Source organism: Protopterus annectens, chromosome 9.part0 (assembly GCF_019279795.1).
Source record: "Protopterus annectens isolate FY-2018-M chromosome 9.part0, PAN1.0, whole genome shotgun sequence".
NCBI classification, from domain to species: domain Eukaryota; kingdom Metazoa; phylum Chordata; order Ceratodontiformes; family Protopteridae; genus Protopterus; species Protopterus annectens.
The window spans coordinates 1,183,058,234-1,183,073,233 of record NC_056743.1 but is presented as its reverse complement, the minus strand read 5'-3'; the positions used below and the strand labels follow the sequence as shown (position 1 = coordinate 1,183,073,233).

The window sequence follows — 15,000 nt, the reverse complement described above, 5'->3', positions numbered from 1 at the left end:
AAGACCCAGTCCCACCATTTAAGAATAAGAGATGTGTGTTGTAGTCTTCATTACTGTACATTAAGTAACAGCTTTTTCACCAGTAAGCTCTGTAATGGTAGTGTTCCCCTGAGGGAGCTCATTGTTGCTTAGTTTCAGCCTCTGGACAAGTCATTGCAAACAATGATGCTTCATAGCAAGCCATTCTCAAAAGTAGCTTCCAGGGGCAAAGACACAAGATACTGACCAAAAGAGGCGAGTGACAGGCATACAGTCTCAGCAACTCTCAGAAGTCACTTATAGTAATGATACAAATACATTAGTAATAATGGAACTCGTAGCTGCTGCAGCAGCCTCACCTCTTACCAAACGTAGTTGTAAACAATAGAGCAGAGACTCATCCCTGCAGGGAACAAAGAATTACTCTAACATCAGCCTCTTCCAGGCAGTGGAATAAGAAGCATTCACTGTAGAACTATTTTGGTCTCAACATCAAACAGAAAGTCTAAAAAATGTGCTCAGGTTTTATCGTAAGCAGACCAAAAAATAAAATTACATAATATCTATAAAGCAGAACTCTTCTTCAATGTGCATTTAACAAGGACTAATGCAGGCTTTGTATGACCATTAAGAGCCATTTAACCACAACAAATGTCATTGCCAACCCAAGAGGTGAATTATTACATAAGCAGAAGTATAATGTTATCCAAATGATAAAACAGGTCCATGTAGTTCTGACTACAAATGGCAAACTGCAGGGATAATTTGTTAATAATAATAATAATAATTGAATTACTCTTATTTGTAATGGTTGCAATAGTAAGATAATTAGTTTTTTACATTCATGCTGACATACATTTGTTACTAAAAAGTGTAAAGAAATTAAAATAAAAGCATACTGCAGACAGCCCAGTAATAAAAAGTCAGATAAAGGGAATCTGCAGCTATCTTAAGACAGAGGAAGGAGAGCTGAGTAACCCGATATCTGATGTTGTCATTTTCAGTCATGCCTCAACTGATGGGTTTCAGATCTGACTTGACTGATTCTACCAGATCCTCGGATCTAAACTGTTGAGTTCTTTCCTTTATCCAGAATGCCCCATCCGCCTAACATATCTCAGATGTTTGCTGATGTATCACTACAGATGCAAATCTTTTCACTGTCAAGCTGTTGGTGTTTCTTTAGGATAAATAGTGAGTTCCTTCAAAAATGTTATTCCCTGGTAGTCTATTTTTTTCTGTCACCTTCCTCCCTTTTTCCAGTAAATTTCCATTGCTAGTCTTCCTTTACGTTTTTTACAGGGAACTCAGTATTTGTCTCTAGTACCATTGCTGGGACTTTGCTGCCTTTCTGCTATCTTTTTCTTACCCCTTTTAGAGTACTTTTTTGTCTACCATTGCTGGTAACTTTTCTTTCCTCTCCTACCAAAAAAAAAGTACTTCTTTATTGTTTGCTTTTTTTCCATGGTCTTTCCTTTTTTTTGGTATACCAGGATGGCTGATAAACCGACTGGCTTCAAAAAATGCATCACCTGTGGGCACAAAATACATAACTCAGATGCCCATAGGGAATGTGTATACTGCTTGAGCACTGCCCATTTAGATGCAGATTGCTCTATATGTGCTAGCTTAACTCCAGGACACTCACAGACAGACAAAATAAGTTTGTATTGAAGGGCCTTCTCCCTTCCATTTCTTCTTCCTCTGTTTCCATTGGGGCTCAAACCCCCTCAAAGAATACTGACAAAGGGAAGCTTGACTCGGCTGCCAAGGACAAAGACTCTAGAAAGAGATCGCTGGATCCTACATCTTCTTCAGCTCCTTATTCAGAGCCATCTCCAAAAGTATCAAAAAAGACAGATCCGACCACTTCAGATCCCTCTGCTCCAAAATCTAAATTGCCTTGGATCTGGTCACCTCTTACTTTACTGCATCTGATAACATCTTGGCTCTCTTCTTCCATCTTGCAGGAATCTCTTCGCAAACATTCTAGATCTCCATCCACTACCTCTTCTCTCAGGTCTTCCAGGAGTTTGTCTGAAGATAAAGTGGATAAGATGATGAGGAAATTCCTCAGAGCTCAGATCCTGATGGGGATAATCCTGGCTCTGTCTCCAATCAGATCCATGAGCCTGCCTGTCACTAGCCCCCTTTTAGTTTCTCCTTTTCTGATTAGACCTGCTGTTTTGGAGTCCTCAGATCCATGATTCTTGGGGATGTTCTCATCACATCCGAAGACAGTTTGTTCTTTGACTCGGGTCACTTCCCTGACATGTCTGGCTCTGATCCTTTCAGAGTCATAGGGCTGTCAGAGCCAAAGCACTGGCACAGGATCCAGGGGAGCAAAGGTAGGTAGAATGTTTACTGGGTTACAGGGGCCGGCAGGTTGGGAGATGTTGACTCTGCTACTATTGGCTTCAGTCTCCCCTATGTACTCTGCCTTTCAGATTGTGGAGAGTGCCATCTCTTTACCTAGAGAAAGGACATCCCTAACTCCCTTGGATCAGGTCAGTCTACCTCCTTTGGGTCTTTGCTCTGTGCCTTGTTTTTCCATTCCACTGGAATAGCCTGCTGGTCCAAGTCTCCAGTCAGACCCTCAGTGCTCCCCCAACACTTCTGACATCTCACCAAACCAACTCATGATGAGGTCCTTCAGAAAAGAACATGTAAAAGGAGACACTTAGATTCAACTCAGGAATCTTTCATAGAGGACACCAATTTCGATGAAGGGAATGGGTCCCCCAGATCTCTACCTGAAGATGTCTCATTTGGAGGCATCCTTGAGCTCTTAAAACAAAATGGTGATTGGTCTTTTGATACTCCTTCCCAAGAGGAGTCAGTCTTACTGGAGGCTTTCAGGTCTGGCCAAGCTTCTTCTTGGGTAACACCCCCCCCCCCCACTGATGAATTTATAGACCTCGTTTCCCACAGGGCATGGAATGAATTGGATACTGTGCAGCCCATACCTAAGCATCCAGATACATTTTTAGCCCCTTCCAAGGATAAGACACACTAGAGCAAGGGGTCTCAGTTGATGTCATGGTTGTGGCAGCAGCCATGAAAAAAGAGCTTGCAGAGCAGAGCTCTTCTGTCCATCCACCTAACAGGGAGTCCAGGGCCTTGGACAGATTTGGTAAGCGCATTTATGTTCCAGTGGTCATTGATTATTTGGCACATTTTACAAGATTGCAAAAAGATTTCACTAAAGAACTCTTCAAATCTCTTTCTGGGTCCATGTCTGTGGAGGACCAAAATAGAGTTCCCTTGCAACTGGCTACCCTTCAACCAATATCTAATGCATCCAGGAGGCTGATCTCCCATGTGGCGGAAGGTAGCTCATTGGCAGTGATTTCATGCATAACCATTAGGAAACATGCTTGGATGTGCATATGTGACTTTGCGGAGCCCTTTAAGTCTTCATTCATCAATGCTCCATTTGCTGAATCTTCCTTATTTAGCCCTAAAAGTAAAATACATGCTCTGCAGATGTGAGGAAGAAAGAAAGACCTTGTCTGCCATAGGGATACATTTTTCTACCCCTTAAAGACCCTTTTCCTCAAATTAACAAGGAAGTAGAAAGTTGTGGTTCCATAAATCCTAGGGCCCTTCCCAAGACTCATGAGGAGATAGCTCTCCCAGGGACAGAGGGGGCAACTCTAATGGAAGATATCACATTGGCAGAGGTTGCCCACAGAACAAGGGTTTCTGGGATTTCTTCTTGGACAAGCCCTGCCAGCACTCCTGAATGGAATCCTGAATGTTGCCCTGTAGAGACATTGGGGGGATGTTTGTCTTTGCACCAAAGACTCTGGCTTTCCATAACAAAACATTCCTGGGTGCAAAGAATTATATCCATAGGTATATCATACCATTTGCCCAAACTCCCCCTACAAGAATGAATAGAATCCCCAAGGTTCCACCCAGTCAGAGGGGAAGTAGCAGCCTTAGAAATAGAAAAGCTGATAGAAAAAAGATTCATCCAGAAAGTCCTCCAGACCAGAAAGGATCCCAGACCTACTCAAGATTCTTCTTAGTGCCAAAGAAGACAGGGGCTTGTGACCCATCCTGGATGTCAGCAAACTAAACCAGTTTGTGCAATAGTCAAGGTTCTGGATGATCATGGTTCAGTCCTTCTGCCTCTACTACAAAAGGACAATTGGATGTGCTTGATAGATCTGTAGGATATGTACTATTACATCAAAATGAACAGGCACTTCAGAAGATATCTGTGCTTCTGGCTGAGAGTCAATCGCTACCAGTTCAGTGTATTGCCCTTTGGTCTCACCACAGCCCCCAGGGTGCTCACCAAAAGCATGGCAGTGGTAGCAGCTCACTTGAGACTGCTAGGATTCTGAGGGTTTCTTTACCTAGATGACTGGCTTCTAACTGCCCCAACCAGGCCTCTACTCCTGCAGGCAAAAAACTGCTTGATCCAGTTGTGTTTCCATTTAGGCATCACAGTCAGTTACAACAAATCACATCTCACACCTACGCAATGTCTGGAGTTCTTAGTTGCTCATCTGGCCACTGTCAATCAGATAGCCTCTGTCCCTCCAACTCAAATCCAGACACTTGGATCCCAGCTGTAGAAAGCAACCCTGCATTCTTCTCTTCCAGCATGACTAATCTTACAAGCCTTGGGATCTATGGCAGCAGCTATCACCCTAGTCCCTTTAGCCAGGTTTCACATGTAAATTCTGCAATAGACCCTGTCAGTACAGTGGTCAATTCTTCAGCAGCCTTTAACCTTCCCAGTCAAGATCACAGAAACTTGCAAAAGGCATCTTCTTTGGTGGCTTCACTCAAAGTTTCTGAAGGGTGTCCATTTGTTCTTTCCCTGCCCATGTCCAAAGTGACCATGGGCATCTCCCAACTGGGGTGGGGGCACTACTTGGGAAGGAGAGTCCAAGGTACATGGTATCCAGAAGAGGCCAAGATGCATGTCAGTGTATTAGAAATGAGAGCAGTCCTAGCTTTGCAGACCTTTCAAGACTCTCTCCCTTCCATGATAATTGCTATTCAGATAGACAATATGTCCATAGTCTGGTACATCAGCAAACAGGGAGGAACCAAATTTTATCCACAATGTTGAGAAGCAATGAGAGTGTGGCAATGGGCAGTCTCTTCAGGCCACTTTCTAATAGCAAATCACACACTGGGGAAAGCCAATGTGACTGTGAACAAACTAAGCAGTTCCATTCTGATGCCTCATGAGTATTCTCTGAGTGTCAAAGTGGCAGAGAGAATTGTTTGTTGATAGGGCCAGCCACGCTGTGATCTATTCGCTTCTTCCCTCAACAAGTGTAGCAGGTTCTTTGCCCTGATTCCTCCAATGCAGAAGTCACAGAGAGATGCTCTAGTCCATGACTGGCCCTCCAGTCTTCTCTACGTTTACCCACCATTACCTCTCATCCCCAAATTTCTACAGAAATCACACTCTGTGAAGAGCACAGTTATCTTCATTGCACCCTTTTGGCCTTGTCAGATTTGGCTGCCGTTCCTCTGGCCTCACCTTCTACTTCCATATTAGATACTGGATTCCAATCCAGACCTCCTGTCTAATCTAAAAGGTTTGACTCATCTGGACATAATTAACCACATGGTTTCTCCAGTTCCACTGATTGCTAAACAGCCCAGGCTTTCCTACCCTATCTGTCATAATTTTTTATTTTTTCAAAAAGTTTCTACTAGAATGATTTACAAAAACAAATGGAAGAGATTTTTGTTCTGGCCCTTAACAGGGATCTGGACCCCCTCCCCACCCACCTTTCTGCCCCTGTGCTAGCTGTACTTGATTTTTTAGCTTCAATTTTCAATGAAGGGGCTAGCTATTCTACTATTAAGGTCCAGTTGGCTGCCATTTCAAATTTCCATCTAGGTGAAAATAATTCTTCCTTAGCTTCTTCTAAATTATGTAAAACCTTTCTCAAAGGATCTTTTCTACTTAGGCCTCTATTAAAGGATCCTTCTCCTCCTTGGGATTTAACTGTTTTGATCAAGCTATGACCCAAAGCCCCATTTGAACCCTCAGCCAGATCAGACCTCAAGTTTTTGTCTTGGAAAACCATTTTTCTAGTTGCTATCACATCAGCTAGAAGAATATGTGAACTCCAGGCTTTAAATTCCAAATCTCCTTATTTGGTTTTCCATCAAGACAGTGTGCCCTTATGGAGCAACTTGTCTTTTTTGCCAACGGTAGTGTCTGAGTCTAGTATTAACCAGACCATTAACCTCTCAGTTTTCTTTTCAAATTTTTCAAACAAGGGAGAGTACATGCTCCATTTTTTGGATGTACATAGACAACTTTGGTTTTATCTCTGTCGAACCAAGGATTTCTGGAAGACCAACCATTTTTTTTATATCCCTTTCATCTAACAGCTTGGACAAGTCAGTTTCCAAAGTTATATTGGCTAGATGGTTAAACAATTGTATCTCCTTTATCTGTAGTAAAAGAGGATTGTCCTTGACTAATCTTCCTAGAGCTCATTTCACAAGGTCTTTGGCTGTATCCTCATCATTTTGGTCAAGAGCTTTTTAGATTACATTTGTGCAGATGCCAGTTTGGTCCAATGCACATACCTTTATTGATTATTACAAAGTGGATTTCTTTTCCAGGAACAAAGCTGAATTTGGCTACACAGTACTCGAAATATCCTTCCATGAGGTCCACCCAGGGTTCATCTAGTGAGGGACTCTGTCTCATCAGTTAAGGAATGAATGAAAATGACAACATCAGATAAAAAAGTTATGTACTTACCATAACGTTCCATCTATGTTGCCCATTTAGCTTCCAACCATCTGAGTCCTAACCCCTCTCCCTTCCATTTGCTCCTGGATAGGTCTAAGGGTTTCAAATTTTGGGAGCTGTTGTTCTTCTTTGTTTGATCTTCAGCTCTTTTTTTCTCTTTCTATACCTTCTTGAGTTATATTAAGATATTGTCCACTGTCTCTTATGGGCAACAAACTCAATCTGAGGTATGTTAGGCAGGTGAGGCATTATGGGTAAAGGGATGAGCTCAAGAATGTCGGTCCAAGGATCTGGTAGAAGCAGCTGAGTCAGATCTGAGTTGGATATAATGCTCATCAGTTCAGGAAGAATGAAAATGGGCAACACACATGTAACGTGATGGTGAATACATACGTTTTTTATATACTGTTTTCTAGGAATATGCATACACTACAATTAATAACTCCACAAGAGGTGACTTGTGATAGGAACAGCATAGCAACAAATAGACACTAAGGAAGGACAGAGAGGCAAGCAGTATCCTAGGATGAACTAAAGAAAACTAAACAGACTTAACTGTATGCCACTTCTTCTGTACAGGACAAAATGGAGACATGCTGGCAGGCCTAGTGTCATTAATATTCCACAGCTTTCTTGCTCAGATAATGCTGATTACCCAGCAAACTGGAACCTGTTTCTATTGACATTTGTGAAGATACTGCTGACCCTTATGATGGGAAGGTCAAGCTTCACTACAATAGCAAGTAACTATTTCAGAGTATGACCAATGGATGGTGGGCTAGATGGAAGGGGAATGGGAAGCACAAAAAGAATAATTCTGCCAAAAATAATCATTTCAGGGTATTAGAATAGAAACTCAAATACTAATTACTAAAGTATTATCATTTTATACTAAAACAGCTCCTAAAAAGTAAACACTTCTTTAAAATATAAAGTATTTAATAGTAGAACAGCAGCAAGACCTTCATTACAGTGACAAAAGTACCATTCATTGAAGAGGAGATCTAAGTTTTATGTTCAGTGAAATGCAAATAATGTCTGAAGCATCATGCAGACATTCAACTCCTGTGCCTTACACAGATTGACTAAAGTCCCTGTTACTATACTCAGCATCATAGAGACTTCTTAGGGGAGGCTTATGCCTGGCTTACAGAGCAATCTCCGACCCAAACTAATGAATTTGCTGCACATTCATAAATCAAACTGAACTAGAGCTACCCATTCCAGGGACCTAAATATGGCCTGTGACTTGAACAGGACAAGCTGGTGGAACAGATTTGTCTCCTAGTGATTGCCGCATCTTTGAAATAGGCTGACAATTCATGGGAAGCAGAACACCTCTCTGACATTGTTCAAAAGGAATCTGGACAAGGGAATGGACCACCATAAATTCTTACTGGGGATAGTGCCCACAACTCTCCTGGATATGGGCAGTCATTACTAACTACAGTCCTGGGTTTTGACTAGAGTATCTATGGTATTACACTGGGATGAAACGACTAGGCTTGAAATGAACTCTGGGTCGATAGCCCAGTAACTTCCTATGATCCTGTTGGGAAGATGTTATTTCTCTTGTACAACGGTCACTCTCTGACTGCAAATAGCAGAATGCAAGGACCCAGTAAGAGATGATACTATGGATGCTGCGTATCATAGACTTAGTCACAACAGCATATGCCCTCTCACGTTAGATGGACAACAGAAACAGAACCAGGAGAACCTAGAAAATAAGTAAATGAATGAATAAATCCCCACACCTAGACATCTATAATAATTAGTCTATCACTAAAGATAGTGCTTACTTCAAGCTACACTATATGTGCACGATAAATTCAAATAAAGGGAGACTGCCAGCATATATTAACTCACAAAGTCATGTACTGTGTTCCTGTGCTACTGACTGGGAAGTAATAGCAAATGTAGGGGCAAGCAAGGGACCTTATTCCTCAATTACAAATGTGGCCACTGCATAGTTTCAGAAGCCTGAATTTACTTTAGAAACTTCCTGAAGGGAGAAATATCCTAAACAGGAACATGTAGAGCAATATGTATCAAGACGTTTTTCATTTTCATTGTGAACTTAGTTTTTTTTTTTTTTTATCAAAATTGTAATTCTAGTTTTTCTCTTTGTTTCTCTTTCAGGCGGTAAAATTCCTAGGCCTGTACTTACCTTCCGCATCTGCACAGTGGTTTGCAGGACACCTGAAGACCGGCCTCTTCTTACCAAGGTAAAGGGGCTGTGTAACTGTCCCGCCTCCTTTACCCTCATATATTTGACAGATGGTTCCCTCTACTGAGGAGGGATACTGCCTAGTTGCTTAAGCAACTGCAGCTTGCAGCCTAAGCCAGGTTTTGGCAGGCAACTAAAGCCCAAGGTATGTATCTGTAGTTTTGAAACTGTTAATTCTTGAGATCTGTTTGAAATATCCCATCCCCTATTTCCCATTTCAGAAGGTTTAAAACTTAAAAAAAAATGTTTCTGTTACATGGGTGCTTCTGTAGTATCATGTCATTTTCTGACACCAGCCACATGCAGCTGTACTGTTCCTTCTTCCCATCTTCACTTTCACTTGTGTTTTCACTACTTCTTTGAGGCCCCCTGTGCTGCATTCTGATACAACATCACCACTGCCACTACTGTCATCATCATCATCATCTAAGAAGCTGACCTGGAAATAGGAGGCATTGCTACAGATAAGTATGCATGCCACTAGTGCATGGATCATCTTTAACCTCATTAAACCTACCATTTTCTGGTTGTGCAGCTCCACTTATTCACGTTTCACATGCATGACTCTGTTATGCACTTGCAAGGCACTGCATCCAGACAAAACAGGAGAGATAAAGGAGTCCTGCAGTAGTCAATCTCCACAGCCTTGTATACTAAAAAAAAATGTGTGTGTGTGTGTGTGTGTGTGTGTGTGTGTATATATATATATATATATATATATATATATATATATATATATATATATATATAATTGACTACGTATTTGTTCAAAAAGTTACTGTGGTGTAACAAAGTGAATGCACAGGTGTGCAAATGCACTGTCAGTGATGTATGGAAGATAGAATGCTTGTTTGTCTACTGTTGGATCTGTTTTACTAACCCCAGGTTTCCAGCTTTGAATTCCCTTGTCCTTACATTTCTATTGTACATTGCTTGGTTTGTGGCCTGAGCTCTTTTCATGTGCTCTCTTACAAATGGCTTTACTACTTTAGTCTATCCTGTAATTTAGTACATTGTTCTATAATGCTTGTAAATGGGCTTTTGTCTTCTTCCCATGTTTCTTCTGCAATGTCCAGTAGTTCTCGAGGGCATCTGCCACGTAATAACTCCAAAGGACTAAACCCTGTCAAGGCTTGTGGTACTTCCCCAATGAAAGACAGGAGGAATAGTATTAACTGGTATCAATTTTTTTCAATTTACCTCAGTAACTTTTCTCAGCATGGTCTTTATATTTTAGTTAACATGCTGTACAACCCATCAGTTTAGGGACAGTACACTGACATTTTTAATTGCTTGACCTTAAAGTACTGGCATAGTTACTACATTATTGTGGGCGTATATGGAACCCTTTAGAGTGAGTGTGTGTGTGTGTGTGTGTGTGTGTGTGTGTGTGTGTGTGTGTGTGTGTGTGTGTGTGTGTGTGTGTGTGTGTGTGTGTGTGTGAGACATGAAAGAACAACCACAATAGATCTAGTCACAATGTGGCATGAACTGCTCACTCCAACCACATTGCAAAAATTGGAAAAAGTGGGTTATGGATGGATGGATGAATGGATGGATATATGAAACCTCCTGGTCAGTGAATACATCCTTAGGTATACCGGTTCTGAAAGATAAGACTAGCTCCCTAGCTATAGATTCACCAATTATGTAGAAGTCAGAAAGGCAATTATATCAGTTTGGTGGTTGACAGGTTGACTGTAACATACCATTTATAAGTCCCAAACATAAAGATGCCGGTCTGTGTCCAAAAGTCCTTTGTTAGCAGATTCTACTTGTTTAAGTTCTTTGACTCCCAATGAGCAGTAAAAGAATAATGCTGAAATCTGTCACCTCTCTCTCTCTCTCTCTCTCTCTCTCTCTGTGGAAATTCCGAAAACTGAAGATAATTATTTGCTGACTCCTCTGTAGGTCAAATTTCAATTCAGTTGCAGGTAGACTTGGTTGAATACCTTTTAGGAAAACATTCTTCTTTCTCACTTCAACTTGGTCTGCCTTTGTGGGTAGCTAATGCCCTGAGGTAAGCAAGATGCAATATCATAGTCTTAATTCCTTTGTCAGAGACTATGTAATTGCAGCAGTCCTCCAGCAAACCTCATTTATAGTTTGTCAGAAGCCTTTAGCTAGGCATCTCAGAAGTCCAAGAAGAAAGCAGAATGAAGGTGAATATCTAACTGACTGAATGAATAACTTAGTTTCACTGTAGTATATATTTCTTCCAAATACAGTATAGGAAGGCAGGCTTTGGAATTCCTTTGTTTTGTCTCTAACTTAGAGTGCCTCCAGCTGTGCCACCTTTGGAAAAGCTTGTTTTTTTCTTTCCTCTCCTTATTTTATTGCTTTTTTTTTTTCAAAAATATGGGCTGAGAGAGAAGAAGGAGTAATGGCTTTTCAGACATTAAGTTTTTTTCCCCACATACTATATTTTCATTACCCGCGTTACACATTAATTCAGCAGAGAAGGATAATGTAGTTTATGTATAGCTTTGAAGTCCATTCCATGCCAAATGGTTTGCATGCCATGCGTTTGAGCTGAAAGCAGATGTTTAATGCAGATGTGCAGAAAATGAGAATATTTTCTGCTAGGAAAGCAAGTCTGAAATTGTATGATGTTCCTGCATTCTGTTTTTCAGTGTCTCTCTTACACACTGGCACATTATATTTCAGGATATTAGCAAGGTTAATACAGAAAAAATACATGAAGGTAGAATAAATGCAATGAATACACAGTAACACTGTCACTGTGCAAGTAATAATACAGTGCATCTAGAAGACCTAGTTACTGGGCCACTTCAATCAGTTTGAAGATCAGACCAGGGAAATGGGATTCCTCTTGCCGGAAAAGGTGCTCTATGTCTAGCGCAAACTGGCTGACATCTACAGCATGTTATAGACCCCTGCACATACTTTCTAATGTCATTACACATGTGACGCCAGTAATCTACTTCCTTCAGTGTCTCATACATTTCTTCTGTCCCCATTAAGGGCTCCTGATGGCTCACCATGTGTATGCTGTAGCATGATTCCTTTGTGCCCCAGAGGTACTACCCACTGGAATCTATGTGAAGTATATTACAAATGTATGATATGCCCATCTCCCTCATTCTGCTTTTAATTAATACCTACTCAGTCATTAACTTACTAGTTTACTTTTAATATTGTAATAAATTCTGTTTTTATACAAATTCAACCTGATGCATTTTAGCTGTTTTCATTTCCAGCTTGACTGGAACCTAGAACAACAGGTTTGGAAAGAAGACAAATAAGTATCAAGCCAATTTATTGTCACCTGCAGATAAATTCAGAATTTATAATATAAAATATTGGGTCTACTTGAAAACACTGACATGCAAAACACCGACGACGAGAACACCGAGACCGGAAGATCGACAACTGAGATGACCGACAGTTTAAAAGCCTGACGCTGAGAACACTGGCATGTTAAGGTAAGTGTGCGATAGTGACAGACTTTAGGGTTAGGGGCAGGTTAAGTGAGTTAGGGTTAGGGTGCAAGTAAGGTAAGTGTGCGATAGTGACAGACTTTAGGGTTAGAGGCGAGTTAAGTGAGTTAGGGTTAGGGTGCGGGTTAGGTGAGTGTGCGATAGTGACAGACCTTAGAGTTAGGGTTTGGATTAAGGTTAGTGCATAGATAGTTGTGTATGTAAGGTTTAGTGTAGGTTTGTAAAGTTTTTGTTGTGCTTTTGTTGTGTGTGTGTTTTTCGGAAAAGGTATTTGTTTTGTTTTGTTGATTGTCGGCATTGTGGTTTATCAGGCATGTGAAGTTTCATGCTTTTAAACTTTCGGTCATCTCAGTTGTCGATCTTCCGGTCTCTTGTGTTCTCGTCGTCGGTGTTTTGCATGTCGGTGTTTTAAAGTAGACCCAAAATATTATAGTCCTGTCCTAATTTTTCTGAACGCACAATGGGACCAAATTATCTCCACGTTTGAGTAAGCATTAATCAAAAGTCATATTCTAGCCAGAGATAGTTATACAGATGACAGGGTCTCAAACACCCAAGTAATGCTCATTCTCAGAAAAAAATCAGACAAAGGGGAATATCTTACAAGCCTTAGATAGTTGTTAAATGAAAACTCCTACTAATCACAAAGAACAGAATTATGCTGCATACGAATATATAAGCTTGAATTAACACATACATGATGTTAACTTTACTGTTTTTAAAACAAAAGAGAGTATAAACATTTTTGATTAAATACAAATTTAACTAAGAAGACACAGTCTGTAGTCATTGCTTGCAAAAACATTCTGCTTTACTGTTCACTTCGGTACTTTAGACTGCATCAGATCTTTGCTAATATTATGTGAATTATGGCTAACAGAATACTCTGCAGATGCAGTGACACTGCAAAAAGTAGTGTGAAATCTAACAGCCTGTAGCTGAATTTAAGCCATTTTCTTTTTTTTTTTTTTAAATATTTTTATTCATTTCCAAAAACAAGAAAACATGAATGCAGGTTATTTATGACAATGAAGTATTTACAAATTATTTAAAAAGGTAGGCTAAAACCTCTAAACAGATATCAAACATTAAAACCAAAATAAAGTATTTACAAGGGTGTCTATTGTTGACATATAATTGACTTTCTATACAATTGTCTCCTGATTATAATCTGCTGCAGTCATTATTCTCCAGTACTTCAGTTACTTTTTGCCATGCTATGTATAATGATGTAGTTCTTTCAGTCCTTCCTTTAATAGTGTTCATTTCCAATTGCGATACTGCTGACACCATATCCATGAATTGAATTTAAGCCATTTTCTAATGTCTAAGAAATTGCTTTCCTCATGTTTCTTATTTTAAGATGATTACATAGTATTACATAGCATTCAGGGTAACATATAAAACATCATGAACAGGTATCTGACAATAACCAATTTATTATGTCAAGAAATTAACCACAACTGCAGAGTGAAGTGAAGCTTTGAATGCTACAGCACACATAGCATTGCCACACAGAGAGCACCCAAAAGCAAATTTCTGATAAACCAACAGCTTTAAAAGCTATTAGACACTCCACTCTGCAAAACCTTTTTCTAGCCACAGCATGAAGTACATTACAGCTCTGACATGGATGCTAAGAAATTCACCTCTCAAATGAATCCTGGCATCCATGTCAAGAACACATGATGTAGTTACAAACAGAAATCCAATCAGAATGTTTTTAGTACATGGAGATTTATCTTCTGCATGTTCTACAAATTAGTCAAATGCAATATGTAAGAAAAAAAAAGAAAAGTGTGATCTGTTGTGCTGGCTTTAAAGCAGGTAAAGCAGTGGGGTAGTGGTTAAAGTCCTTACGTATTCCCTGTGTAAGGAAGCTGGTAATTCAAAATGCCATGCGTAATTTAGAAACAGGAATTAATACAAAGATGTTTCTACCTGCTGATGCTGTTTACTGCTCAGAGCTGTTTGCTTTTAGTGCATCACTGTAAATGCCATTAAAGTCATGTCTTCTGCTATAGCAGTGCTGAATGAGATTGTAATTTAGTCGTTTTTTTTTTTAGCATAATCATGGCTGTCCATGCACTACAAGGTTGTTATGTACATATTCTGATGTCAGAGTGCATATGAAGCTTATCTTTTGGTGGTTTTTGCTTGTATTCACAGCATGACATGTACTACAAATTATTCTGTGACTATAGCACAGCCTGTGATCACGGGAGGACCAACAAAAGAAAAAAAAATAAGATTGCAAGCAAGATAACGCATTACAGCTTACTAAGCACCTGACAAATACAATGGATTCTATAATTTGTAATAACACAGGTCAGCCTAAAATATAAAACTAACATAACATAGTCTGCTGCATTTAACTAAGGTTAAACCAACCAGTTTAAACACTCTTTGGTAGTAGACAGACAGCCCTGTAGATGAGGACAAAAATCTTTGCGACAGAAATGGAAACTCATGCCTTTTTAAGTAAACATATTTATAAGTGCAGACTTCTATTGAGAGCTGGACAAAATACTTTACTCTTCAAAATGCCATCCTTAATGAGGAAGAGTCATTTTTTAAAATAA

General features: G+C 40.0%; 1 protein-coding gene across 2 annotated transcripts in view; it reads left to right on the top strand.

Annotated features, from left to right (window-relative positions):
- The window catches only part of CARNS1 (carnosine synthase 1), a 1,286,143-nt gene that overhangs the window by 815,349 nt on the left and 455,794 nt on the right, over positions 1–15,000 (top strand). For both annotated transcript variants that reach the window (XM_044084075.1, XM_044084074.1), the window contains one exon: positions 8,870–8,955. In XM_044084075.1, coding sequence (XP_043940010.1) covers positions 8,870–8,955 — 86 coding nt within the window. The remainder of the gene's footprint in view (positions 1–8,869; positions 8,956–15,000) is intronic.